Below are 26510 nucleotides of genomic sequence, written 5' to 3'. Positions count from 1 at the left end.
CCCCCCCCCCGCCCCGGACACGGTCGGACCCTCCCCCACCACTAGGCCGCCCCCGATGCATGCACACCGAGGTCCCGCCGGGTAAGATCAGGTGTGAACGTGCCGGCGGGACTCAGGTTTGTTTTGCGTGGCCGCTTGGCCCATCTCTGATGGAGAATCACTGGGGTGGCCGCATAGAGTGGCCGACCGAGCTGGCGCCAATGGCCCCGATTCTCCGCTCTCTGGAGAATCGGCGGACCGGCGTTGGGGCGGCGTCGCGCGATTCGCGCCTGTCCCGGCAATTCCCCGGCCCGGCCTGGGCTGAGAGAATCCCACCCCATATTCTTAAAATTAGACCTTAGTTGCAGAGGACTGAAATAAGGAAGCATTTTTTTTTAGCACAGAGAACAAAAGACAGTGCTTTTCATGACCACTGGATGTGTCAATGCATTTTTCAGTCAATTGCTACTTTTTGAACTGTAATCACTGCTGAAGGTATGAAACACAGCAGCTAACCTAAACACACCAAACGCCCACAAAGAGAAATGTGATTTAAAAAAAAAAAAAAATTGGTTTATTGTCACGAGTAGGCTTCAATGAAGTTACTGTGAAAAACCCCTAGTTGCCACATTTCGGCGCCTGTCCGGGATAATGACCAGATAATCTGTTTTTGTGATGTTGGCCAGGACACAGGGGAAATAAGGGCATGGGGTCTTTTACGACCATCCGAGCTGGCCTCTGTTTAACATCTCACCTAAAAACAGCACCTCTGACGGTGCAACATTCCCTCCCCTCAGTACTGCACAGGGAATGTGGGCTTTGACCTTTGAATTTGGGACCCCTCGAATGGGCCTTGAACCTGGAATTTGGTGAGAAAACTGCCTGATAGCTAGTAGTGGAAATCTGGAACTCCTGCCCGCAAAAGCCTGTGGTTGCTGTGGGGTCAATTCGGGTATGTGGTATTGTCACAGGACTGGTAATCCAGAGGCTCTGGGGACGCAAGTTCGAATCCCGCCATGGCAGATGGTGAAATTTGAATTCAGTCAAAATCTGGAGTCTAATGATGACCATGGAACCATTGCTGATTGCTGTAAAAACCCACATGGCCAACTAATGCCCTTTAAGGAAGAAAATCTGCCACCCTTACCTGGTCTGGCCTACATGCCACTCCAGACCCACAGCAATGCGGTTGACCTGCCCTCCGAAATGGCCGAAGAAACCACTCAGTGTTGGGGAAATTAGGGATGGACAGTAAATGCTGGCCCAGCCTGTGACACTCCAATCCACAAAAAAATAAAAACAACTGTGGCGTAAAGGCAGGTAAATCGAGTTGAGCTATAGATCTTCAGTTAATGCCACTGTAGACCTAAAGAGTCTCTCAACCTATGTTCATCCCTATGTATATTCATCTTCTAATTACAGTCGTAGTGGTCTTTGTTACAAGGAACCTTTCCCTCAGTTTTTAGTCCTTATTGTGGTATTTTAGAAAAAGACCCCGAACATGCTGGAATTGTCTATTTATTTGACATCTGTTGGTAACCCTGCTCCACTCAGTCTTCCGCTCTGCTAAATTTGGCAAAGTATTATCGTAATTGCACTAATTAGGGTTTTTTTTTTCTTCAACCCTGAAGGAAGCACAAGGAGAATTTCAATTTCGGAAATTATTTGAAGTGTGATCTAAAATAGAAAAATAAACTTGGTAAAGCAGGGGGACCTCCTGAGGAGGCCATGGTTGCTTTAGAATTTGCAGCAATGGTTGGGGAAATGTGTAAGAGTTCATAAACGATACTTCAAAGTTTGATTTGCTTAGAAGTGAATAAAATTTCCTTTTTCCACATTGTTCCACTGGCCTCGCCTCAATGAAGTCACTTCTGTGGTGGATAAAAGTTGTTTTTAACCACATATGACACTCATGTCTAATAGAGAAAGAATGTAAGAGAGAGACTGCGAGAAAGAAAGAGTGAGTACCAAGTCAGTGTATTTAAAAGAGCAACTGCTCAAGCACAAAGCAGTTTCTATCTGCAAACCAGCAGTTTTGTAGTAACAAGTATGTCACTTCCTCTTGTCCCTGCCACTGTGACACCTTCAACAAAGAGGATTAAGAGAAGCTACATGAGCTGACAGAATTACTACAGTGCAGAAGGAGGCCATTTGGCCCATCGAGTGTGCAGCGACCTTCTGGAAGAGCACCCGACCTCAGCCCATGCCCCCACCCTATCCCTGCAACCCAGTAACCCTACCTAACCTTTTGGACACAAAGGGGCAATTTAGCATGGCCAAATCTACCTAACCTGCACATCTTTGGACTTTGGGAGGAAACCGGAGCACCCGGAGGAAACCCACGCAGACACGGGGAGAACGTACAAACTCCACACAGTCAGCCAAGGCCAGAATTGAACTCTGGTCCCTGGAGCTGTGAGGCAGCAGTGTTAACCACTGTGATGATGAAGGAGAAAGGATAAAAAGATGATGCGGATAGATGGAAAGTGTTTGAGAGGAGGCTTTTAAAAAAAATAAATTTAGAGTACCCAATTCATTTTTTTTCTCTAATTAAGGGGTAATTTAGCTTGTTCAATCCACCTACTCTTTGGGTTGTGGGGGCGAAACCCACGCAAACACGGGGAGAATGTGCAAACTCCACACGGACAGTGACCCAGAGCCAGGATCGAACCTGGGACCTTGGCGCCGTGAGACTGCATTGCTACCACTGCGCCACCGTGCTGCCCTGTTGAGAGGAGGGTTGTGTGACATGGATGAGGCTGACCTCTTTCTGTGATTGTAAATGTAAGAGGCAAGTTTTTGGGAGTAATCCTCACTCCTCACTTGATCTTACAGTAAATGTTCTTCCTTTTGGCCAGGTGTGCATGATTACTGTGGAAATTCTGCCAAAGTGGGACAGTGAAAAAATCCGCCTGCGTGGTTAAATTTTTCATAAAACATTAAATTCTTTATAAAACATAATGTGATGATTACGATAGTTAAATAAATGAGACACCGCGCTTCTCATTCCCAAAGATGCAAACTTCTTCATGTTCTGGTTTTCATTGCCTGACTGGTAATCTCAAAGGGATGTGTTTAGTACCAATATTTACCACGAGCTTAAGGCTTAGATAAAGATCTGTTTCTGATTTGAGGCTGTCTTATATTATGGAGTGTGCCAGTCAACAGTTAGGTCATATTTGAGAGAGTGGTGCTTAACTACAGCATCAAGGTTAGTTTTAGGTCCTATATCCCGTGTAGGAAAAACTAGAACCTGACATGACAGTCTCAGGCTGAAGGAACGATCCATTAAAATTGAGATGAGGAGGAATTTCTTCAGCTAGAGGGTGGTGAATCTGTGGAACTCTTTGCCGCAGCAGGCTGTGGAAGTCAAATCACTGAGTGTGTTTAAGACAGAGATAGATAGGTTCTTGATTACTAAGGCGATCAGGGGTTATGAGAAGAAGGCAGGAGAATGGGAATGAGGTATATAGCAGCCATGATTGAATGGCGGAGCACACTCAATGGACCAAATGGCCTAATTCTGCTCCTATGTCTTATGGTCTTATCCAAATCTTCCAGATGGTTTGAGTGCCAACCCTGGGCATTTGAACTACACACTGGTTATACCACAAGGTAAACTGCTTTGAACTAATTGTGGTTGTCCGACATAAGTTGGAAACAAACCCACTTTATCTGTTGGCTTGTCAGGACCTAGTGGTTAGCACTGCTGCCTCACAGCGCTAGGGACCGGAGCTTGAATCCAGCTTTGGGTGACTGTGTGGAGTCTGCACGTTCTCCCCGTGTCTGCGGGGGCTTCCTCCGGGTGCTGCGGTTTGCTCCCTCGGTCCAAAGATGTGTGGGTTAGGTGGATTGGCTATGCAAATTGCCCCTTAATGTCTTGGGATGTGCAGGTTAGGTTACGGGGAGAGAGCAGGGTTAGGGTTAGGGTTAGGGTACGTGGACCTAGGGAGAGTGTTCGGAGGGGTGGTGCAGACCTGATGGGCCAAATAGTCTTCCGCTGCGCTGGAGGGTTTCTATGATTCCAGTGTGAAATGAGCTTGTCCAATCTCAGTCGGCGGTCTCACTCAGCACAAAATGGCCACCTCACTTAGATCGATCTGGAAATAGGAAATGTGTGATGGCCCTAGTCAGTTATATTAGAGGAAGATTCCATTCCTTATCAACATTTTCTTTTGCATATTAAACCCACTTTTCATAATGGGTAGTAAGGCTTGTGTTTATGTAGTACCTTTAACAACCCTAGGATGTCCTAGAGTGCTTCACAACTAATGAAGGAATTTTGAATTTTATCTTTGTAATTCCCATCTCTGTCATAGGTTTGTCTATTCACTTCAACTACCCACTGTGGTAGCCAGTTTCACTCTTTGGGTGAAGACGGTTCTTCTGAATCCCATGTTGGATTTCTTGATGACTACCTTTTATTGATAGCCTCTGGTTATGCTTTTCCCCCACAAGAGGAAATATTGGCCGGAATTCTCCGGCCGTTGGGATTCTCTTTTCCCGCTGGCTGCCTACGGGTTCCTGGCAGCGTGCGGTGGCTTGAATGGGAAATCCCGCTGACAAGCGACGGGAGTAGAGAATCCCCGTGGCCAGCGAGCGGCGCACCGCCGGAGAACACGCAGCTGGGGTACTGGTGAATCCAGCCCATTCTCTCTCTCTTTCCACTCTATCGAAACATTTCAGCATTTTAAAGATCTCCATCAGATCACCCCTCAGCCTTTTCTGCAGGAGAAAAAAAGTCCCAGCCTGCCAATCCTTTCCTGATACGTATACCCAGGCATTTCTGATATCATCCTTGTAAATCCTCTCTGCACCATCCCTAATTCCTTGATGTCCTTTTTTATGATATGGTGGTCAGAACTACACCCTGGCCACCTCCTAAGTGTGGTCTAACCAAGCTTCAATAATGGTTCAACATAGCGTCCCTAATTTTCAATTCTATTCCTCCAGAAATAATTCTTGATTTGCTTTTTTTAATGGTCTTGTTAACCTGAGGGACAACTTTTAGAGATTGGTGTATTTGTACATAAGATCCATTTGTTCCTCTTCCCCACCCAAACTTACATCTCTCAAGTCAGGATTCTCCATCAGCTGACAGCGGAATCGGGAAACGTGATTGGCCAGAAATTCAGATTTGACGCCAAAATCGTGGCCGGAGCCAATTTCACGGCAAATTGTAATTGTCCGTTGCCTCGACACCGATGCCAATGCACTCTGCACGTGCAGTAAACGCCATTGGCATATCATTCGCAGGCCTGACCCGGTATTCTCTGGGGCCTTCGCGATTCTCCGCCTCCACCGGGATGAATTCCTGATGGCAAGGTTCGCGTGTGCTTTTAAAAATTGCGAAACAGGCACCGTGGCTGCTGAGGGAGAGAGAGGGGGTACGGAGAGTATCCAACATCGGCACAGTTGTGCCGCTAGCCAGGGGGCTTCTGGCAGGATAGGGGGGAGTAGCAGGGGGTGGCCAGGAGGTGGGCAGTGGGGTCAGGGTGGATACGGCCTGCAAGGCAGCCATGAGGCTGTGCATGGTGCTGACTTCCCACTGTGAACGTATGGGTGCCCCCCTTGTAACTCTCCCAGGTTCCCTCTGGCCCCAGCTGACTCATCAGCGGGATGGGCGTGCACCAGCGCAGCCAGTGGCTGGGATGATTGTGCATGGGGAATCAAGTGTGTATATGCGGCTGCAGCTTGTCAGCCTCCTGAGTGTCAATCACGGACCCGGTGAATCCCGCACCGTTTCTCATTGGAATCGATTATGTTCCATGTGGCATCGGTGCTAGCCCCTCAACTGCCATTGAATCGGTCCAGGTGCGGCGCCAGTTTGGCTGGTGCGAACGTCCGCGAATCATGCTATGGCGTCAACACTTTTCTCTGGAATGGAGAATTCTGCCGGATCTCTGTATTCTTTCTCCTTGCAGTAGTGATGTTGATTGAAGGATACCGGGGCACCCTGCTCCTTTCAGTAGTACCATAGGATTAGAGAGGGCAGCCAGGGTTTGGGTTTAACATTTCATCTACAAGAATTCAGATCCATAGTTGACAGAAAATATGACTGTGTTTTAACATCTCATCTGGAAGACATCCCTCAGTGTTGCTCTGAAGCCAGGATTATGAAGTCAAGTCTCCAGGGAAGGGTTTAAACCCACAACCTCTTTATTTAGAGGAGAGAATATTATCCATGGAGCCTGGATGCTGGTTAAAATGATTCATAGTGTTTCTTTGGGGGAAAAAACCTTAATTTAATTGTTTGTGGTGGTAAAGACATTTTTTGGCAAGCAATTCAGATCTTTGTTGATCAAAACAAAGCATATATTCAGCCAACGGGCTGAAAATAGAAGTTGGACCATACAGCCACTGAATATCTCTCTGATGTAAGATGCGTTATTGTACAGCTTCTTAATTACATGGCCCCGATGCTTTGTATATAATTTTCAAACATGTCAGCTTGCTGCGCATGCACGATTCATTTATTTCATCGCAGTAATTTGATTGTTATTTCCATGAATGTTCTAGTGTGCTATATGGTGAGATCAGAACATTTTAAGCAGCCCAAAACAGCTCGTCTAAAATGTGATTGTTCCCAATGCTTGGCTTCCAACTTTTCTCTCCAACGCAACCTTCCTTGTCTTTGAGCTGTTTATTGGTATTCCTTTCGGCATTGCTGGTCTCAACTTTGCTCTTTGTTGCTTCTTAAGCACCAAATCTGTCAGCGTGTCTGCTGTTCCTCCTCCATTTGGCTTCAAGTTGGCAAATTAGATTAGAGAATTGAGACATCCCTTGGAGCACGTTCTCCGAACGTTTCCTGCACCAGGAGATGTAAATAGGAGATATATGAAATGAAAATCGCTTATTGTCACGAGTAGGCTTCAATGAAGTTACTGTGAAAAGCCCCTAGTCGCCACATTCCGGCGCCTGTCCGGGGAGGCTGGTACGGGAATCGAACCGTGCTGCTGGCCTGCTTGGTCTGCTTTCAAAGACAGCGATTTAGCGGAGTGAGCTAAACCAGCCCCTTATGTCAATGGCAGTGCCGGCGCAGTGTCTTGTGGATCTTGTAAGATGAAGGTTGTGTTGTGGTTCTAATACAAAGTTACACTACATGAATCTAAGTGAGGAAACAGGTGGCAGGAGGCCACTATCATTTTGCTCTCCAGAGTAAAGGACCCAGTGTGGCAATCGAGACCATATTGTTGCTGGTGCTGCTGTCTATGTTTTTAAATCTTATTGTAGTAATCCACGGGAGGCAGGAGTTCTGTCACCACACCAATATTTATTTACAATAACGATATTACAGGAGCAGCTACAAACAGTGCTGCTAGCAGTCCAGTCAACCTAAGATTCTTACAAAGTCTACACAGGTGATTATATGGGCCCCCTCAATGAGCTATCATTGAGGGAGCTCATACTCCAATTGGCCAACCAATAAAGCCAATTGGAGTTCATTACGCTTATAATCTGCAACCTTTTAAAACCCAAACTTAGTTACACCTAACGACTTGCCTCATTTCTCACTCTTTCCAGCCTGGATGCACCGACGGCCTAGATGCTAGATTACGTCATGCTAGATAAATAAATTTTCATGCCCTGACCCATTACTCCAATGATTTAGTGCAAAGTGTCATTTAGATCATCTTTCATTTCTATGCGTTTTACACGGGTATGATTTGGGCCTAATCTCAGGATAACAACATCACTGGTCAGCCCCATCCCTACTTGAACTATGAAGTTTGAGGTGGGTTGATACGACTGAGTAGCTTGCTAGGCCTCACCCAGACAGAACCATGTTGGTGTGGGACTGGAGTCACTTTTAGGCTCGGGTCGAGTAAGAAGTGCAGATTTCCTTTCCCAAAGGATATCACTGAACCTGTTTGAGTTTTTTACAACAATATGCCATGGTCACTGATACTATCTTAAATTTTTTTTTTTTCAAATTCACAATGTGGGAAGTGTGATGGGGGGGGGGGGGGGGAGAGCGGAGAGACAGGATAGCAGGAAGCAGAAAAGTGAATCTCATGCAATGAAACGTAAAATTATTGGTGTCTTTCAATGTAACTTAAAGAGGCTTCAGGACCAGAGCAGAAATGCTCATTCCCTAATAGCAGAGGCCTGCCCAGATATGCTTTGTAATTTATGACCAGGAACAAGGGCTTTTTGAGGTTTGCAGGAGTAGAACCGTCTTTCCCAATTTAGGACCCTGCAGGATGCTTTCCATTACATGGAAAATCACCGGGCAAGCAAGACCCCAAACATGAGGCGGGTGCATTCGAATAATCTCCTGCGGGTGTTTGTGGCCGCAAATTGTCTGGATGCTGGCTCTAGTTCACATGTAAATAGTTGTGGCTCATGTCAAGTTCCATAAAAGAACTCCCTCCAGCTAGTTTTGCTGACAAATCATCCACTCTGGGCATCGGGTACTGGTCCAATGTGAAGCTCTGTTTACCGTGAGCTTGTAATCCCTGCAGAGTCAGGCAGATTTGTCGGGCTTCACAACGGCACCACGGGTGTGACCCACTCCGCAAATTGTACAGGGTGTATAATCCCCCGATCCAGCCTTGCCAAACAATGAGTAGGGGACAGATCTCACTCTAAAGTACTGGGGCTGAGCATCAGAATCAATGTAGATACGGGCCTTGGCCCCTTTTAATCTGCCCAGACCCTCCGGGAATGTTCTGGGATATTTGCTCAGTACGTCGTACAGATTCCCTGTGCCCATCCAAAAAATCTGTTGCCCATTGAACTGGAGGCCTCGCAACCAGTCACACGTCTGCAAATTGGGCCCCAGTCTCCCTAACACAATCAAGGGAAGACAGACCGTTGCCCCTGTATTACCGGAGTTACGGTGGTCCCCCCAATGCTCAATGGCTTGCCGGTATAGGTAGCCAACCTTGCTTTGGCGTCGTGTATTGTCAGCGGCATGATGCCTATGCAAAGTTGTTGGGTGGGATAGTCCGCCAGCAGGATGCTCCAACTTGCCAGCTCCCGGGGTTTCCCGACAGCGTGGGACTGCCTCACAATGGGAAACCCCATTGACCGGCCAGCGTAACGGAGAATCCCGCTGGTGGGTCAAGGCTGAAAAGTGGCGGAGAATCCAACCTGTTGAAACGCCTGATGGTTGTCGATGGAGACGGCAGCTCCAGTGTCCATTTCCATCACTCCAGGATGACCATTTACTTTTAATGCATGTTAAGGAATGGGTTAAGAGTCATTCCAATGGGTAGCATGTGGTTAGCATAAATGCTTCACAGCTCCAGGGTCCCAGGTTCGATTCCCGGCTGGGTCACTGTCTGTGTGGAGTCTGCACGTCCTCCCCCTGTGTGCGTGGGTTTCCTCCGGGTGCTCCGGTTTCCTCCCACAGTCCAAAGATGTGTGGGTTAGGTGGATTGGCCATGCTAAATTGCCCGTAGTGTCCTAATAAAAGTAAGGTTAAGGGGTGGATACGTGGGTTTGAGTAGGGTGATCATGGCTCGGCACACCATTGAGGGCCGAAGGGCCTGTTCTGTGCTGTACTGTTCTATGTTCTATGTTCTATGTTCTAAATGTTTCATTGATGTTAAGTATCCAATAATTGAGACTGATACGTGAAGAGGCTGAAGGTGGTCTTTGAGAGCATGTGATGTGATGATAGAGGTTTGTACAGAGCTGTGTTCAAGGAAAATAAAAGGTGTTTGTGAGAAGGAGCCCACAACTCTTGAATCTTTACTCAGCAGCAGCCGGAAGCTAACAACGTGACCCAGATCAGCACTACCTTCGGGGCTGTGAGCAGCTCAGCATCATCAAGCAGTCCTCCTCATCCGGGGGGCCCTTGTGCAAGGCCCTGCTCGCAGTGATCTCAGCAGCTCTCTTGGACAATGTTCACTGCATCGAATTTGGTGGCTCTGGCCATCACGCATTTTCCAACCACAGATTTAGCGCTGTGGCTGGCTCTCCCCTTCGCCCTCAGGGCGAAGTATCCCATAGGTCAGCTGTGGCTCCCAAGTGCTTGGCCTGGTTCAGAATTGGATTGGATTGGATTGAATTTGTTTATTGTCACGTGTACCGAGGTACATTGAAAAGTATTTTTCTGCGAGCAGCTCAGCAGATCATTAAGTACATGGGAAGAAAAGGGAATAAAAGAAAATACATAAAAGGGCAACACTAGGTACACAATGTAACTACATAAGCATCGGCATCGGATGAAGCATACAGGGTGTAGTGTTAATGAGGTCAGTCAATAAGAGGGTCATTTAGGAGTCTGGTGACAGTGGGGAAGAAGCTGTTTTTGAGTCTGTTTGTGCCTGTTCTCAGACTTCTGTATCTCCTGCCCGATGGAAGAAGTTGGAAGAGTGAGTAAGCCGGGTGGGAGGGATCTTTGATTATGCTGCCCGCTTTCCCCAGGCAGCGGGAGGTGTAGATGGAGTCAATGGATGGGGGACAGGTTCGTGTGATGGACTGGGCGGTGTTCCCAACTCTCTGAAGTTTCTTGCGGTCCTGGGCCGAGCAGTTGCCATACCAGGCTGTGATGCAGCCCGATAGGATGTTTTCTATGGTGCAGCTGTAAAAGTTTGTAAGGGTTAATGTGGACATGCCGAATTTCCTTAGTTTCCTGAGGAAGTATAGGCTCGGTTGTGCTTTCTTGGTGATAGCGTCGAAGTGGGTGGACCAGGACAGATTTTTGGAGACGTGCACCCCTAGGAATTTGAAACTGCTAACCATCTCCACCTCGGCCCCGTTGATGCTGACAGGGTTGTGTACAGTATTTTGCTTCCTGAAGTCAATGACCAGGTCCGGGATTCTTCCCTACCCGGCGGGGGGGTGGGGGGGGGGGGGGGGGGGGGGGGTGGTTCCCGTCGTGATGGGGTGGCATGAACCACTCCGGCGTCGGGTCGCCCCAAAGGTGCGGATGTCTCCGCACCTTTAGGGACCATGCCTTAACATTGAGGGACTAGGCCCGCGCCGGAGTGGTTGGCGCCCCGCCGGCTAGTGGGAACGGCCTTTGGTGCCACGGCCGGCGGAAGTCCGCGCATGTGCCGGAGTGTCAGCGGCTGCTGACGTCATCCCCGCGCATGCGCAGGGGAGGGGGTCACTTCCGCCTCTGCCATCGTGAAGACCTGCCCCCCCCCCCCCCCCGGGGGGCAGATTGCCTCGCACCCCCCCCAGGACCCCGGAGCCCGCTCGCGCCGCCTGGTCCAGCCGGTAAGGTAGGTGGTTTGATCCACACCGGCGGGACCGGCATGACACGGGCGGGACTTCGGCCCATTGCAGGCCGGAGAATCGCTGGGGGGGGGGGGGCCCGCCAACCGGCACGGTCGCTGCCCCCGCTGAATCTCTGGTGCCGGAGACTTCGGGACACAGCGGGGCGGGATTGACACCGGCTCCCGGCGATTCTCCGTCCCGGCGGGGGGTCAGAGAATCCCGCCCCAGCTCTTTAGTTGTCCTGGCATTGAGGGAGAGATTGTTGTTGCTGCACCACTCCACTCAGTTCTCTATCTCCCTCCTGTATTCTGACTCGTCATTATTTGAGATCCAGCCCACTATGGTCGTATCTTCAGCAAACTTGTAGATGGAGTTGGAACCAAATTTTGCCACGCAGTCGTGTGTGTACAGAGAGTAGAGTAGGGGGCTAAGTACGCAGCCTTGCGGGGCCCCGGTATTGAGGACTATTGTGGAGGAGGTGTTGGTGTTCATTCTTACTGATTGTGGTCTGTTGGTCAGAAAATCGAGGATCCAGTTGCAAAGTGGGGAGCCAAATCCTAGGCTTTGGAGCTTTGATATGAGCTTGGCTGGGATTATGGTGTTGAAGGCGGAGCTGTAGTCAATAAATAGGAGTCTGATGTAGGAGTCCTTGTTGTCGAGATGCTCTAGGGATGAGTGTAGGGCCAGGGAAATGGTGTCTGCTGTGGACCGGTTGCGACGGTATGCGAATTGCAGTTGGTCGAGGTGTTCTGGGAGTATGGAGGTAATGCGTTTTATGATCAATCTCTCAACGCACTTCGTTATGATTGAAGTCAGGGCCTAAGTACTTTTGAAGACGGTAGTCATTGAGGCATGTTGCCTGGTTTTTCTTTGGCACTGGGATGATGGTGGTCGTCTTGAAGCAGTTGGGGACCTCGGAGTGGAGTTGGGACAGGTTAAAGATGTCCGCGAACACCTCTGCCAGCTGGGTATGGGGCCTGTGGGGCTGCCATTTGGGAGGTGATCACCTGACCAACATTGCCTGGTGATCCAGGGAAAGCTCAAAATGGAGGGCGGGCTAAACTATGGAGATGCTATAGTCCATGGATCCCTGCAGCTCTGCGTGCTCATGGGACAGTGACAGGTCGATGGCACCTTTTTAGGTCTAAGGTGGGCTCCGCCAACTGCTTCCCCCGAGTGGCCGTGTTGTTTATCCCTCAAACCAGCCTATCCCTCAACATTTCAAAGAGGGACGGCCCTAACTCGCAATGCTCTGCCAATTGCCTAAGGCAGGTCCAGACGTCAGTGACCGATTCACCTGGAGACCGCATTTCTGAATTAAACCTATACTGCTGCATGATCATGCAAGGTTTAGAGCCATAATGTTCAGCTACCAATGCACCAGCTCACCAAACGATTTGGAGTCTGGTGCGGCCGGTTAAGTGAGAGTCTTTATAATTCCAAAAGTCAGGACCTTGTAGGCGACCTTGTAAGTGACCTTAAGGGGGATGACTTTCTGACGGTCTTCTCCCAAAGTACAACTCGCCTGGAATAAGTACCTCATGAGTTCAGCATACTAGCTCCGATCTTCCAGGCCTGCATCGAAGACTTCCAGCTTACAGAACAGTGGCATCTTGAACGTTTATGTCCACACTGATGTGTTAGGCAGTTTGGTGCGACGTGGACTGCACTTGATGCAGTGTGGCGAGAGACAGACCTCTAACACTGGAGAAGATCCAACACGATTTTATTCAACATTATAACTAATATACATGATCAGCTGTGGGGCGACACTATACTGATCTGACTGGAGACCTAGTAGTAGCCTGACCAGACTTACTAGCTACCGCATGGTGTTTGCACTTGCTAGCTCGTGGACTCTGACTGTCTCAGTGGCTGGGTCCAGAGAGAGCGGGAAACCTAGTGCCCTCTGGCTTTATAGTGGTCGTGTCCTGTCTGGTGATTGGCTGCACTGTGTTGTGTGCTTACTGGTCATCCTGTGTGTCAATCACTGCCGTCTGCACTTCATTATATATACAGGAGTGGATAATATGACACACACGTTCCAGGAATGTAATCGTTTGGGCAGCTAGGTGGTCCCACAAATGAGTCCGGAGTCTCCTTTGTCCTTATCGCCAGTTTAGTAACTTGAGGAAGCCAGCAATAGTGGAACAAGGAATTATTGAACTATGTACAATACTCTGCCAGTGGCAGTCACTCTCTCCCAATCCAATCCCTGTTGCAACAACCAACAACTCCGGGCCCTGCTTGGGCCGGCTTTTATATGTAAGCCTGTAACAAGCTTCAGCTTGGTGGCTTCCAGCCCTTACCTCGGAAGCTCATACTCCACCGGTCCCACGGGAAGATCAACAATGGTTTCACCGTGGTCCTCGTGGGAGTTATGACATCCAGGTTGGGCTGGGGTTGAGGTGAAATATTGATATGAAGTAGAGAGTCACTTTACATATTCTGAAATCTCAGCTACTCTGATTTTCATTGAACTATCTGATTACAGGTCTAACTCAGCCTTAGTGAGCAGAAATTGGTAGGTGTTCAATTCCCGCCTTGGGTCTCTGTCTGTGTGGAGTTTGCACGTTCTCCCCGTGTCTGCGTGGGTTTCTTCCGGGTGCTCCGGTTTCCTCCCACAGTCCAAAGATGTGCAGGTTAAGTGGATTGGCCATGCTAAATTTCCCTTTAGTGTCCAATGGTTAGGTGGGGTTGCGGGGGAGTGGGCCAAGGTAGGTTGCTCTTTCGGAGGGTCGCTGGAGACGTGATGGGCTGAATGGCCTCCTCCTGCAATATAAGGATTCTATGATCCTACAGTTGGGTAATGAGTCTTTTTGCTTTCCAATTGGTTTAGGATGGCCGTGTGTCACACAGATGGATGTGTTGACCAAAAAAATGGATAATGGCTGGAGCAGTAGGGGGGGGGGGGGGGGGGGGGGATGGGAATGGGGAGTCATGTGATGAAGTCTCCAGCAATACATTTAATCACAGGGGGTAACCTTGTCTCGCCCCAATCCTCTCCCCGTGGCTGAACAGAATTTTCTCACTTTGCAGGCTCATAAATGACGGACCAGCTACTGACGTTGACCCCTAGCTGACCATGACTGCAGCAGGAGAGGGGCATGAATGGGAGGGAGAGGTGAAGGTTATATAAATCTGCATTTACAGCTGACCTTTCTGAGTGTGGGAAACATGCCTCATGTGTACTGCCCCTGTTTTCTCACCCCATATTAGGCACTGTTTTGTTTTTAAACACAGGCAGGAAATCATTGAACTGCTTGGTTTGATTTTATTAGTGTTTCAGCGCTGAAAAGAAAGTTCTAAGTTTTAAGGAAGAACTCCATTCCAGTATTGCATTCTTGCAACTTTTATGCTCAGTATGAGACTTTGATCTAAGTTTAACAAGGGGGTTAAGTGCAAGGTACAATAGCCTCTTCACTTAGTTTTCCACTCCTGGGCAGCATAGATCAGTGCATCAAAACACTACAGTGTGGTGGAAACCAGTCATTCTTGTGATTACTGCACAATTAGTTAATAACAATAATAATCACTTATTGTCACGAGTAGGCTTCAATGAAGTTACTGTGAAAAGCCCCTAGTCGCCACATTCGCCTGTTCGGGGAGGCCAGGCACACCAACAAGGCAGGAAGTACAAAGTATGAATAGCTCCCCAATTCTTTGGGCAACAGGTGATAATGTGAGATGGTTCCTTTCCTGTCGTTCTGCCCTTCTCCCTGTTGCCAATTTGCTTTATCTGCACAACTCCACGTGGCCTCTTGGTGACCATCGCATTGTTCCCCAAGTGCCAGCCTACTGGGTTTCTGCTCCCAGTTGTACCAGTGTGGACAGAAATCAGAGGGGGGGGGGGGAAAGAGTTCCATCCTGGACTGCTCTTGTAAATCGTACTTCTTTTGTGGCCTAGCCAGGGCTTTTTGAGGGCTTGTTTACTCGCCCACAGACAGAGCAACAAAAATAAAGAGGGATAATGATAATAATCACTTATTGTCACAAATAGTCTTCAATGAAGTTACTGTGAAAAGCCCCTAGTCGCCACATTCTGGCGCCTGTTCGGGGAGAAATGCTGCTGGCATTGTTCTGCATTGCAAGCCAGCTGTTTTTCCCACTGTGGGTAGCCCCATTGAAAGATCCAGCTTCCCAGAAATTTACTGTGGCAAAGCTTTGCTTCATACGTTTAGTCTGCCTCATGAAAAAACGAAAAGGCTTGCGTTGCAAATCGCTGAAGTACTTAGATGCAATCAAAGTCACCATAGTTCCAGAAGACCTTAGGCTGCTCTCCCCTTTTGAAGGGAGAGAGCTGATTGGTGGTGATTTAAGCTGAGGGCCACCACAACTCGGGCGAGGGGCAAGGTTGAGAAGGCCTCATGAATCACGCGTGGCTGACCCGGAGTCTCTCCTGATCTTACCGCCAGCCATTGGCGTAGTGGAATGATTTACAGGTTGACTCTCAACCTGGTTGACCGTGTTATGAACACACCTTCCTTGGCCACCAAGTCCTGGGGTGGGACCAAACCCAGAGTTTCTGGCTCAGAGGCAGGAATGGTCCCCATTGTGCCACAAGGCCTCCATTTTGGAAGTGTGGGAATCCCATATTGACTGAATATTTGAACTTGATACAGGATTAACCTCTGAAACATCTTAACCTGAGTTGGGTCACTGTGGGACTGCCTGATCTATCGGGGGGGGGGGGGGGGGGGGGGAAGTGGGGCTGCCCATGGGACCGGAGAATCCTGCTGCCAGCGAATGGTCTCTGAGCTATGGAAGGGGAAACTTCAGATGGTGTTCCCACTCCAGATTCCAGTTTACAGAGTCCTTGTCGAAAGTTGAGCGTGCAGGTCATGTATACGATCACACTCAACTGTGATGAATGATCCCTGGGAATGAATAACTGGTCAAAATAGGCTTGGGCACAAAGATTGGTCACACGGCCTAGGTGCTGGAGGGTTGCTGCCCATGAGGCAGCGTCTTTAAATCTTTGTTGGAGAGCCGGAAGGAGAGTAAATTGGAAGAAAAATTGATGGAAGTTGGTCCTCCGGCTTTAATTCTGTTTGATCCTCTTTCCTGGTTGTCTGGTGGGTTATTTCTCCACACAGCACAAACCTCTACCACCCTCTTTACTGGCCTTGAGTTAAAAGGAAAGGGACATCTTAGTTCAAGTTTCAAAGGGAATCTGAGAGATGGATCGGTGCTCGACATTTCCTGACCCTGGGTAGGTCACCCTTCTCAATGGTTTGATTAGTTCCAAGAATGAAAAGTGTGCAACTATAATGAATTGAAATTGAGCAGCATCAGATAAAGAAAGCTTAACAACTTGGGCTGGGCCCTTCATTAAAACCTCTGACCATAATTAGTACTGTAACAATAGACAATCAATTATAATATGTAGTTGCTATTGGATTGCAGGAAAGCAGTGTTTACGATGACTCAGAAGTCTTGATGTTATTCCGTAGGAATGCAGGGTCACTGAGTTGCTACAATTCAGCTTGCATCATTGTGCTCCCTGATTTATGGTGACTGCATAAGTCAAATTTCCGTTAATTAAAATTTTAAAATATCTTTCACTTATACAAGACTTCTGTAACATCCGAATACTTTACAATCAATGAGGGGCTTTTAAAATGTAGTCACTGTTCCCACATTGGGCGGCAGAGGGGAAAGTGTGCGTCCGTTTTGGACGCTGGCCCGACGATCGGTGGGCACCGATCGCGAGCCTGTCCCCTCCCGAGCACAGTCGTGGTGCTCCCGTGCCAATTGGGCCCCTAGATGCCCCAAACGTGCGACCAGGTGTGGTTGCTGCCGTGGTGAAATGGGCGAGACGGGCCGGCCGCTCGGCCCATTGGGCTCGGAGAATCGCCGTTCGCCGTGAAAAACGGTGAGCGGTGATTAATCCGAGCCGGGGGGGGGGGGGGGGGGGGGGGGGGAGAGAATCGCTGGGGGCACCAGGGGGCCGTGAAAAATGTCGGGAGGCCCTCCCACGATTCTCCCACGCCACGAGGGGAGCGGAGAATTCCGCCCCACATCTCTGCGTAACAAATCCTCGATTACTCTCTACTCTCGTCTCGTCGTAATTGATGGTGCATCACGGACATGTGTGCAGTCAGCACACAGCGGTTAGCACTACTGTCTCACAGCGCCAGGGACGCGGGTTCAATTCTGAACTCGGGTGGTTGTCTGTGTAGAGTTTGCGCATACTCCTGTATCTGCTTGGGTTTCCTTTCACAGTCCAAGGATGTGCAGATTAGGTGGATTAGCCATGATACAAAAATGCCCCTCAGTGCGAGGGATTTGCAAGTTTGTGGATATGGGGGCAAGTGGGCTCAGGTAGGGTGCTCGTTCAGAGGATCGGTGCAGATACGATGGACTGAAAGGCCTCCTTCTGCACTGTAGGGATTCTATGGATCTGTGGTTCAGAAGGGAAGGTTTTCTTTCTACACAACTGGCAGGACTCCTAAGCCTCCTAGCTACCTGTTTCTCGGCCACGGGAGGCGGTTCTCTGTTTGCTGGTGGTGGGCGTTTCTGCTCCCACCGCTGTCAATGGGATTTCCCATTGAAGCCACCTCACACCGCCGGGAAATCCGCGAGTGGGGGTGGGGTGGGGGTGGGGGGGGGGGGGGGGGGGGGGGGGGGGGGGGTGGGGCGGGGGGGCACTGTCGTTGGGTCGAGAGAATCTTGCCGCCAGTGGACGGCGGAGAATTCCAGCCTATGTGTGGCAAAATGGTAAGTTACAAGGAGTTCACTCATTACTACACACAGTGTGCAGAGAAATTCATCCCCCATATCATGTTCCTGCCATCAGTGATAGTAACTGTACAGAGGCTTTCTCCAGAAGAAGAAGGGAAGGAATATTGGACAGACATGATCACCTGCTGTGAGTTTATTGGATCCAGTAACCAGTCTGGCAGGTCAAGACAAAGTTGGAAGGACAACATTGACTTACAATGACTGGTGGAATGTGTTCAGAATTATATTTAATAGAAACTAACATTGCTCTTTTTCATTTGGTTGCTCAGGATTGAATATCTCTTTCCTTTTCTTTCCCAAGGCATTCTTGGAAAAATACGGCTACCTTGAACCTGGTCCTACCGAGGAATTGACTTCAGCTCAGGTGAAAGAGGCGGTGAGGTAAGGTTTTCATCGACAGACACTGAAATGGTGTTAGGACAACATCAACACTGCAAACGTAAGGGTTCATCGATCAGTTGTTGCGTCAAGGTCTTTGAAACCAATATGGGATTTATTGCTGCCTCTGGCTGCAGGTTGGGAGGCAGTCAGGGAGCATATTATGGGACAGGCTAGGGGTGGAGACGTAGTCGCCTTGCTGACTGATCCCAGCCTGGGAAGAGAAGGTTTGAGACTGGCCTTCCTGCCTGGAAGCCAAGTGAGGCCCGAAGCCACCCACTTAAGAACCTCACCCCACTATCGCTGGTATTCACCCAAAGTAGGCAGAGGTCATGACTTGGCAGGTGTGCCTGCAGCTCGGGGGGGAAATCCCTCCTTCTCTGCCATCCCTAGTCTCACGGACAGAGCTGCCAGCGGAAACCCTGCGACCCACTGGAAGGGGCTCTCCTACCCTGGAAACATCCCCTCCTACCAACCTCACTTCAAGGGCCTCGCTGACTGACCCCAGCGATCCTGCCCCACTCGCCTTCACTTCTGGACTCCTGTGCCAATCTTCAGCCTGGGCCCACTGCAGTACCGGCACTGGCCACCATTCCCTATACACTGCTCGTACTGGAGAGCTGCTGGCCTCTAATTAGCCAACAGTTCTTGGCGTGCATTACCCAGCCCACAGTAGGAAGACTGGTCCCCAGTGGAGCTGGGAGCCCTGACGGCAGCCATGGTGGGGTTGCCACCAGCTCTCCAGCCGGTGAAGAAATGCACCGTCGCTACCATTAAATCCCACCCCTCAACCATGACCTTCATTTTGTGCCGGATTTTTTCCAAGAGTAATTGTTATAATGAAGAACAGGCAAACATATGGCCCGGAACTCTCCAGTTGTTGGAATTCTCTTTTCCTGCTGGCAGTGCATCCCGAGAATCCCGCTACCAGCGAATGGCGCACATCCAAGAAACACATGACTGGGGGACCGGAGATTCCCACCCGAGTTGTGTGCTGTGTAAAACCAGTTGGGAAATCACCTTCTTTATTTTATATGACTTTTATTCAGAGAGTTTGAGTTTTCGTCTTGGTATTGTGGGATAGGTGAGAGGAATACAAATGGAGGCAGATTTCAGGTTACTAAAGCTGAGATTCCGTTTCGGAGGTAGAGAACCTGCCCTGTACTTCTCCTATCGCCTGGGCCTTGACCTTTTGCTGGGTGATTTTCAACTTTCAACTGGCAGTGACCTCAGCTAAAGGAGTCAAGAAAAGACTTTGTCAAGATCCAGACCGGCCTGTTCTGTTCAGTCAGCTATATTTGGACAGGTTGGCAATGGATAGTTTGACACAAACCAGAAACGGCAAACAACTCAAAATCTGTCGACTGTAAATAGAGCTCAACTAATACGCCTGTGACAAAGGGCAAACTAGTTGTAAGTGGCTTTGAGGGTGGGGCGTGGGGAACAAAAAGCAACGTACCAGGCTTTGCTGGGAAGGGGCATCTGAAGATGAACCTCTCATTGTAAGTTGCTGCAACTTTGAGCTGGTAATGGCACCGACAGGGCATTGGTGGGCAATCGGACCAACTCCTTAACCAATGCAATTCCGCCTGGTCCACGTTTGGGTGCACCAGTACTGAAAAGCTCCCCGTCGATGTCTCCCAGGCACCCTGCACTGGTGAGTCCTGGGCATCAGGTGAATCCGGTGCCCGGGTATTTATAACTCATTTATATATTCAGATCTGGATCTCGCCCGGCAAGGGTGTGATCCAGACCTGTCTGGCAGAGCGAGTCGGGTGACTCGCGCGAGGTTCTGCGCCCGGCACTCGTGATGTTAACTAACAATTCTAATTTCCTGAGGCACGTTTAATTGGCAATTAACACACAAATGACACAATTTCATGAAACATCGGAGGGCATTATTATTGGGGCAAACCTTGCTGGACAATATCAGCGGTGAGCTCCATTCAACACATCGGCTGGAGTTCTCCGGCCAGTTGCTGGCAGCGGGATTCTCTGGCCCCACATTATCCGGCCGGGTGTGGTGGCTTCAATGGAAATTCCCATTTATAGCGGCTGGAGCAGAGAATCCCATCGCGCGATTTTACTGAATGGGAACAAAGTCCTGTAGGGAGCGCATTGAGCCACGTGTTTCCCGGTACTCGCAGCACCGAGAATCAAAAAGCTATAAAACACAACTTGCATTTGATAAGGGGTCTCAGCGGGGAACGCACGGCCGAGGCCGTACATAGCCTTGTTTTCTGCACCGAGGAGCTCCACTCGCCATTTAAAAATGGCGTCTCAATCTCCAAGGCCCCCGAAGCGTCCCCCAGACCCTCCAAGCCCCAGTGCACTATGGGAGGGTCACTTTGGCCTCCCTCCACTGCAGGGCCAGCAGTGTCAGGGTATCACCCATCCCAAGGGCATGCCCTTTGGGACCCCCGATCCAATGGGAGACCCCCATGGGTGCAGTTCCATCTGGTTCCTGTTTATGGAGACCAGTACTGAATGGCGCTCATCCGAGGTCTCTGAGGCGAGGGTGATTGATCCCACGCCTCAGGTACCTCGGGAATCTGCACATTAAAGTAAGACTAGTTGTCTCGCTTTAGTATGCAGAATTTCTAAAAAGTGATCCCACCACAATGGCCGTGATACACATTGCATTCTGGGTGCCTGGCATTGCGAGCTGGGTAGATCCTGGGAGAAGGGTGATGGAACCATCAATTCAATAGACACGTGCTTCAAGGTATGAACAGTGGTTTTAATCTACTTACAACAGAGCCAGCCTGTTCCGCGTTGAACTCTCGATGAACTGAACGACTGGCTCTGAGCATTGGTATTTATACAGCAGTCCAGGGGGAGGAGTCGTGGGCGGAGCCAAGGGTGGAGCCCTGTGCAACCTCCTAAGCATTCCCAGCGCTACTCCCCCTAGTGGACGGGCAATGCAACTGCGGTTACAAATGCATGGTCTCATGTATATACAATACAGTGTGAATTACGGAGTTACATTCACCACACAGGATCTCCTGGTTCTTAACAGCCACTTTGCTTTTTGGGCGCAGCGAGGCCGTTTGATTGCACCCATAATTCTAATTCTCTTCCAGCCACAGCCATTTTGCACATGATAAGATCCCACAAACAACAACAAAACGAATGATCTTGAAAACAATGTGCGTGGCTTGAAGAATAAATACTCCCCTGTTCTTCTTCAAAATTGTGCCTTGGGATCCTTTAATTCAGGCTGAGTTTAACATCTCATCTCCCTGGAGTTTTCTCCCAATAGTGCACAGAAGTGTTAGCCTCGATCATGGGGTGGATTCTCCATTGCCTGACACCAGTATCGGAATTTCTGATTGGGCGAAGAATGGAGCGTCGAGGGCAAAAAGCGTCGGGCATCCACAATGCTCCGACTCCCCCTCCTGTGGCCTCGGTGTACTACCCCGCCCTGCCGATACCGGCAGGTGGATGCAAATCGGTGATTTCCATCTGATTAACGGTTTGGAAGCCCCAGTCTCCCCGACCCCTCTTCCCTCCATTGCACTGGGGAATCCTCTGGATGGGACTTGTGCAATTTTGCCCAAGTATAGCCCTGACCTGTTGGACCATTTGGTGGGTAAAGGGGGTCAGTGCATCACTGAGGTGACCCCTGAAGTCCGTTGGAAGGCCCCGGTCCTCCCACACAGCCCCTTGACGCGGGTGGTTGAGACTTGGCATCACATCTTTTATCAATAAAGCACAGATCATTCTTGAAGTCTGCTTGCTGAAATTTTCTCAAAAGTTCTATTCTTATCCTATACATAAACCATCAAAACCAGATTGAATTAGACTCCAGTTTGTAATATTCCCTATTTTGGAAATGTTCCAGTTCCAGATCGCTTCCCACACCGAGTGGAGCACTAAGGCAGACGTTTGTCCATTTCCACAGCTAGTTATTCCTGGAACAGATTGCTGGTCTGTCACCAGAGACTTGTAGCTTGAAGGGCACCACTCCACATCAAGCACCACGGACCAGGAGCCACTCCCACTCTTACCGGCAGCCATTGGCGCGTAGTGAAAGGATTCGCAGGTTGACGCTCAACCTGTTTGGCCGCGTTGTGAACCCACCTTCCTTGGCCATCAAGTCCTGGGGTGGGACTCGAACTGGCTCAGAGGCAGAGACCCCACCCACTCTACCACAAGGCCTCCTTTAAACCTGTACAAACAATTCAGACCATCAAGACTGCGCCAGTCAAAAATAAACTTTACTTTAAAACCAATTCAACCCCAAAAGAACTCCATTTACTCCTTCCCTCCTCCAATAGAGGACGGTCAACAATTACTCGTGAGACAGAGGCAAAGTGTGGGATTAAGCCGTTGCTTAGTGGCCAGCAGATACCAGCAGCCCCCAAGGGTGGTACAGTAAACAGCACAACTCTCCTTAAAGTGCGTGGCTTCATTGCAAGCATCCCCCAAGCATAGCATGGACCTATATCGGACCTCACTGAACTTCTGGACACATTGGTTCCTCCACACATGCAGAGCGTTCACCAAATCCTATCTGACCTCCAAATAATCTCTTGCAGTCTCACTCATGGGCAAAGTTCAGGGGCGGGATTTTCCGATGTCGCGCTGGTTGGGAGAATCGCGGGCCGCGACACCGGTTCTACGCGCTCCCGCGATTCTCCCAACCGGCGAAAAAGGTCCCGTCGTGTTCTGCGCGGCACAAGCCGGAGAATCGCCCGAGGCGCCCAAAATGGCGATTCTCCGATACCCCCGCTATTCTCCGGCCCTAATAGGCCGAAGTCCTGACGGCGTGACCCCAGTTCACGCCACCGCCGTCCACACCTGCTTTTTTTAATCGTGAGCCAGTCGTGCTGGCTGACGCTGACACTGAGGAGGTGAGCGGACTGTCCCGGAGTCTCTGCAGACTGGGGAAGGCTTCCCCGAGAACACTGCAGCCAACGGGGGGAGGGTGGGTGGGAGAGAGGCAGTGGAGGTGGGAGGGGGAGAGGGAGGGAGTGGAGGTGGGAGAGGGAGGAAGTGGGAGAGGGAGGGAGTGGAGGTGGGAGGGGGAGAGGGAGGGAGTGGAGGTGGGAGGGGGAGAGGGAGAGGGAGGGAGTGGAGGTGGGAGGGGGAGAGGGAGAGGGAGGGAGTGGAGGTGGGAGGGGGAGAGGGAGAGGGAGGGAGTGGAGGTGGGAGGGGGAGAGGGAGAGGGAGGGAGTGGAGGTGGGAGGGGGGAGAGGGAGGGAGTGGAAGGGGGAGAGGGAGAGGGAGGGAGTGGAGGTGGGAGGGGGAGAGGGAGGGAGCGGAAGGGGGAGAGGGAGAGGGAGGGAGTGGAGGTGGGAGGGGGAGAGGGAGAGGGAGGGAGTGGAGGTGGGAGGGGGAGAGGGAGGGAGCGGAAGGGGGAGAGGGAGAGGGAGGGAGTGGAGGTGGGAGTCCACCTGCGGATGCAACATGTCAGCCGCCCTGCCATGGCAGGACGGTGAAGAGGACACGCTGGCAGATTGCCCTGTGGCTGATGGGCAGAGCCCATTGACACACCGATGAGGAGGACGTTCTTAAGTGACCGTTGGACGCAGATAGTGACCAGGGGTTAGGCTGGCCACGTGTGAGCAGCGCGACCAGTCCACCAGGACACACAGGTATCCCGTGGCAGCCGGCTGCCGAGGTGTCGAAGAGCCTCCGTGTAACATGTCGTTTATCTGCCCCCCACCACCCTTCTGTAGGTCACCATGTATGCCAATCAGACAGCGATGTTCACCACAGTGGTTGGAGCCGCTGCACTGCAGTTGGCCATCCAGCAGCGTCGACAGCGACGTCCCACAGTGGATGCAGATGCAGGGGCAGCTGCAGCAGCAGAAGGAATGGCCGCGGAGTGGCCCGTCGTCGCCGTACAGGCCGCAGGCGCTCATGGCCGATATGTCCAGGGGGATGCCGAGGGGAACATTCATCCCCAAACGCTGAGGACTGCACAGGATGCGGGCACTGATGTCGACGTGGACGGGGGCGAGGAGGAGGATGAGGACGAGGATGAGGACGAGGAGGAGGAGGGCGAGGAGCATGTCGTGCAGCAGGGTGGGGCGTAGGGCGCTGGAGACAGACACGACCCGGGTGGTGGTAATGTTCAGGAGGCTGCACGGCGGCACCGTCCTGGACAGCGGGCACGCGACGCGTTGGTGTCCGCAAGGTTTACGCATCGCGTGGGAGGGGATCGCTGAACTGTACCACTTGCATCGTCAGTCGTGCACACGGATAGCACACCCCCCCACCCTCCCTCCCCCCCACACCCCCGCTCCGCGTACACTGTTCCAATTCGACATCACCTTACCACTGCGGCACTACGGTATAGCATTACATTGATGACAGTGTCAGCGGGTGTGATCAGTGCCATGTTGAATGATGACAGCCTGATCTGCGATGAGCTGTGAGCTCAGAATCATTGGACAAAGTCTGACTCATGGCAATAGCTGAACCATCCATCTCGGTGGTCGCTGCGTTCGTCAGGGACACTCCATCACGTGCCCATGTGGGGTAGCTGGCGTCGGAGTGCCGAGGACTACGGTGTCCGACTGTGGGGGGGGAGGGGGGGGGGGGGGGGGGGGGGAGAGGGACTGCACACCCGGCACCGAAGTTTCACCGCTCGTCAACCTCAGCGACACTCGGTCACCATCACGATCCCCGTGCAAACGGAATAAATCACACAGTCTTACAAGTTCGGTGCAACAGTGAGTTTAACGGTGAATATTATATACAGATGCCCTAGCCCCTACAACTAAACTGTGCCCTTCACCCGTGCCAACTTACTCTGTGTCCCTCTTCATTGCCTTACGGGCCCTACCACTACGTCTAAGTGAATCCTCAGATGGTACAGCGGGAGTGAAGGCGGACTGCTGAGAATCTCGCCCCGCGACATGGCTCCCCGTCGCCCCACCGACACCTGGCGCTGCCAGTCCTGGAGGCCTGCAACGGTATCGATCAGGGTCCGAATGTTTTCTGAGACAGAGTACAGGTAGTGAGACATTCCCGCCAGGGACTGTGCGACCTGATCCTGTGAGTGAGTGACGACATCCAGCAGGTGGGTCAGGTGGTCGATGCTCTCCGCGACTGACTGTTGGACTGTGCCATGGCCTGGTGAGAATATGCTAGGGCCCGTAGCGCACCGGCAATGTTGTTTTGGCTCTGGCGCATTGCTGCCTGTGAGAGGGCAGCCCTCTCCTGGGCCATGGATGACGCGTGCACATGAAACCCAACGCCTTGCATAACCTGACCCATGGCCGAAACCGTTTCACCCATTGCCTCGACCGCGGACGCAACCCGTGCGGTGTCGGCCTGGGTGGCTGCGATTAGCGGCACCACTCCCTGCTCCTGGACGCGGTTTGACTCCTCTAACTGCGTCTGCAGCTGCTGGAAGATGGCCCTCACCCCGTCATTGTGTCCCTGGGTTTCCAAATGCATCGGCTGTCCAGGTGGGTCGAGTAACTCCAGGAACCCGGGAACCGTCTGGGCGGCAGCTGGATGCTGGGCCTGGGCTGCCCTCCGACCGTCCAGCCCCTCGGCTGCTCCGACCTCCACCTGCTGTACCGGCTCAGCTGTGCGGTGCACACCAGACCGTGACCCAGGAGCCTCATCACTTATTTGCCCAACCGAGGTGAGTGTATCTGGGATGGTGGAAGATGTGGGAGATAGCAGTGCCGCAAGCTCTAGGTCCTCGTCCGTCAGTACGTCCATCGTGTCCTGGTCCCAGTCATGACCCAGCGCAGGGCGCACGCGGACCATGTACGGTTCAGCGTCAGGTGAGTCCGTTGACTGCGTTGCCATCCTCTGTGAGTCTGGTTCCACAGACCCCATCCTGTCCTGTCTCGCGTCCCGTACTTCGGGCAACGCACAGACATGAAGGTCGTCGCTGTCAGTCCTCTACATCCCCCTCGAGAGTCCCGGTTTTAGATGATGGGCCTTCTGGCCGACCTCCTGCCACCCTCTGTCGTGCGATCCCAGGCGCGGGTGTCGTCGCGGATGGTCGGCTGTGAGTGGCACCAGACGGTCTTGGACGTTCGTCAGCTGGCCCTGGGGAACAGAATGATACGGGGTTCGTTAAACATGCTCGGCCGGGTGTAAGGTGGTCCAGTGGATAGAGTGTGAGGGGAGAGAGGATGGGCTGTGGGGGGAATGCAGGGTTGTCTCACTTGCTTCTGCGCCTCCAACCTCGCATTGCACGACCTCTCGGGTGGCGGATCCCCGACGAGGTCCAGTGCTTTCTGCTCGAACACTGTCAGGGG

General features: G+C 51.2%; 1 protein-coding gene across 1 annotated transcript in view; it reads left to right on the top strand.

The window, feature by feature from the left end:
• mmp28 (matrix metallopeptidase 28) overlaps window positions 1–26510 on the top strand; it is a 116567-nt gene that overhangs the window by 20202 nt on the left and 69855 nt on the right. The window contains exon 2 of the mRNA XM_038814230.1: window positions 18200–18279. Coding sequence (XP_038670158.1) covers window positions 18200–18279 — 80 coding nt within the window. The remainder of the gene's footprint in view (window positions 1–18199; window positions 18280–26510) is intronic.

The sequence above is a fragment of the Scyliorhinus canicula genome, chromosome 12 (assembly GCF_902713615.1).
Source record: "Scyliorhinus canicula chromosome 12, sScyCan1.1, whole genome shotgun sequence".
Classification (NCBI taxonomy): domain Eukaryota; kingdom Metazoa; phylum Chordata; class Chondrichthyes; order Carcharhiniformes; family Scyliorhinidae; genus Scyliorhinus; species Scyliorhinus canicula.
The sequence above is the reverse complement of the archived record's forward strand: the minus strand, read 5'-3'. Positions and strand labels throughout refer to the sequence as shown.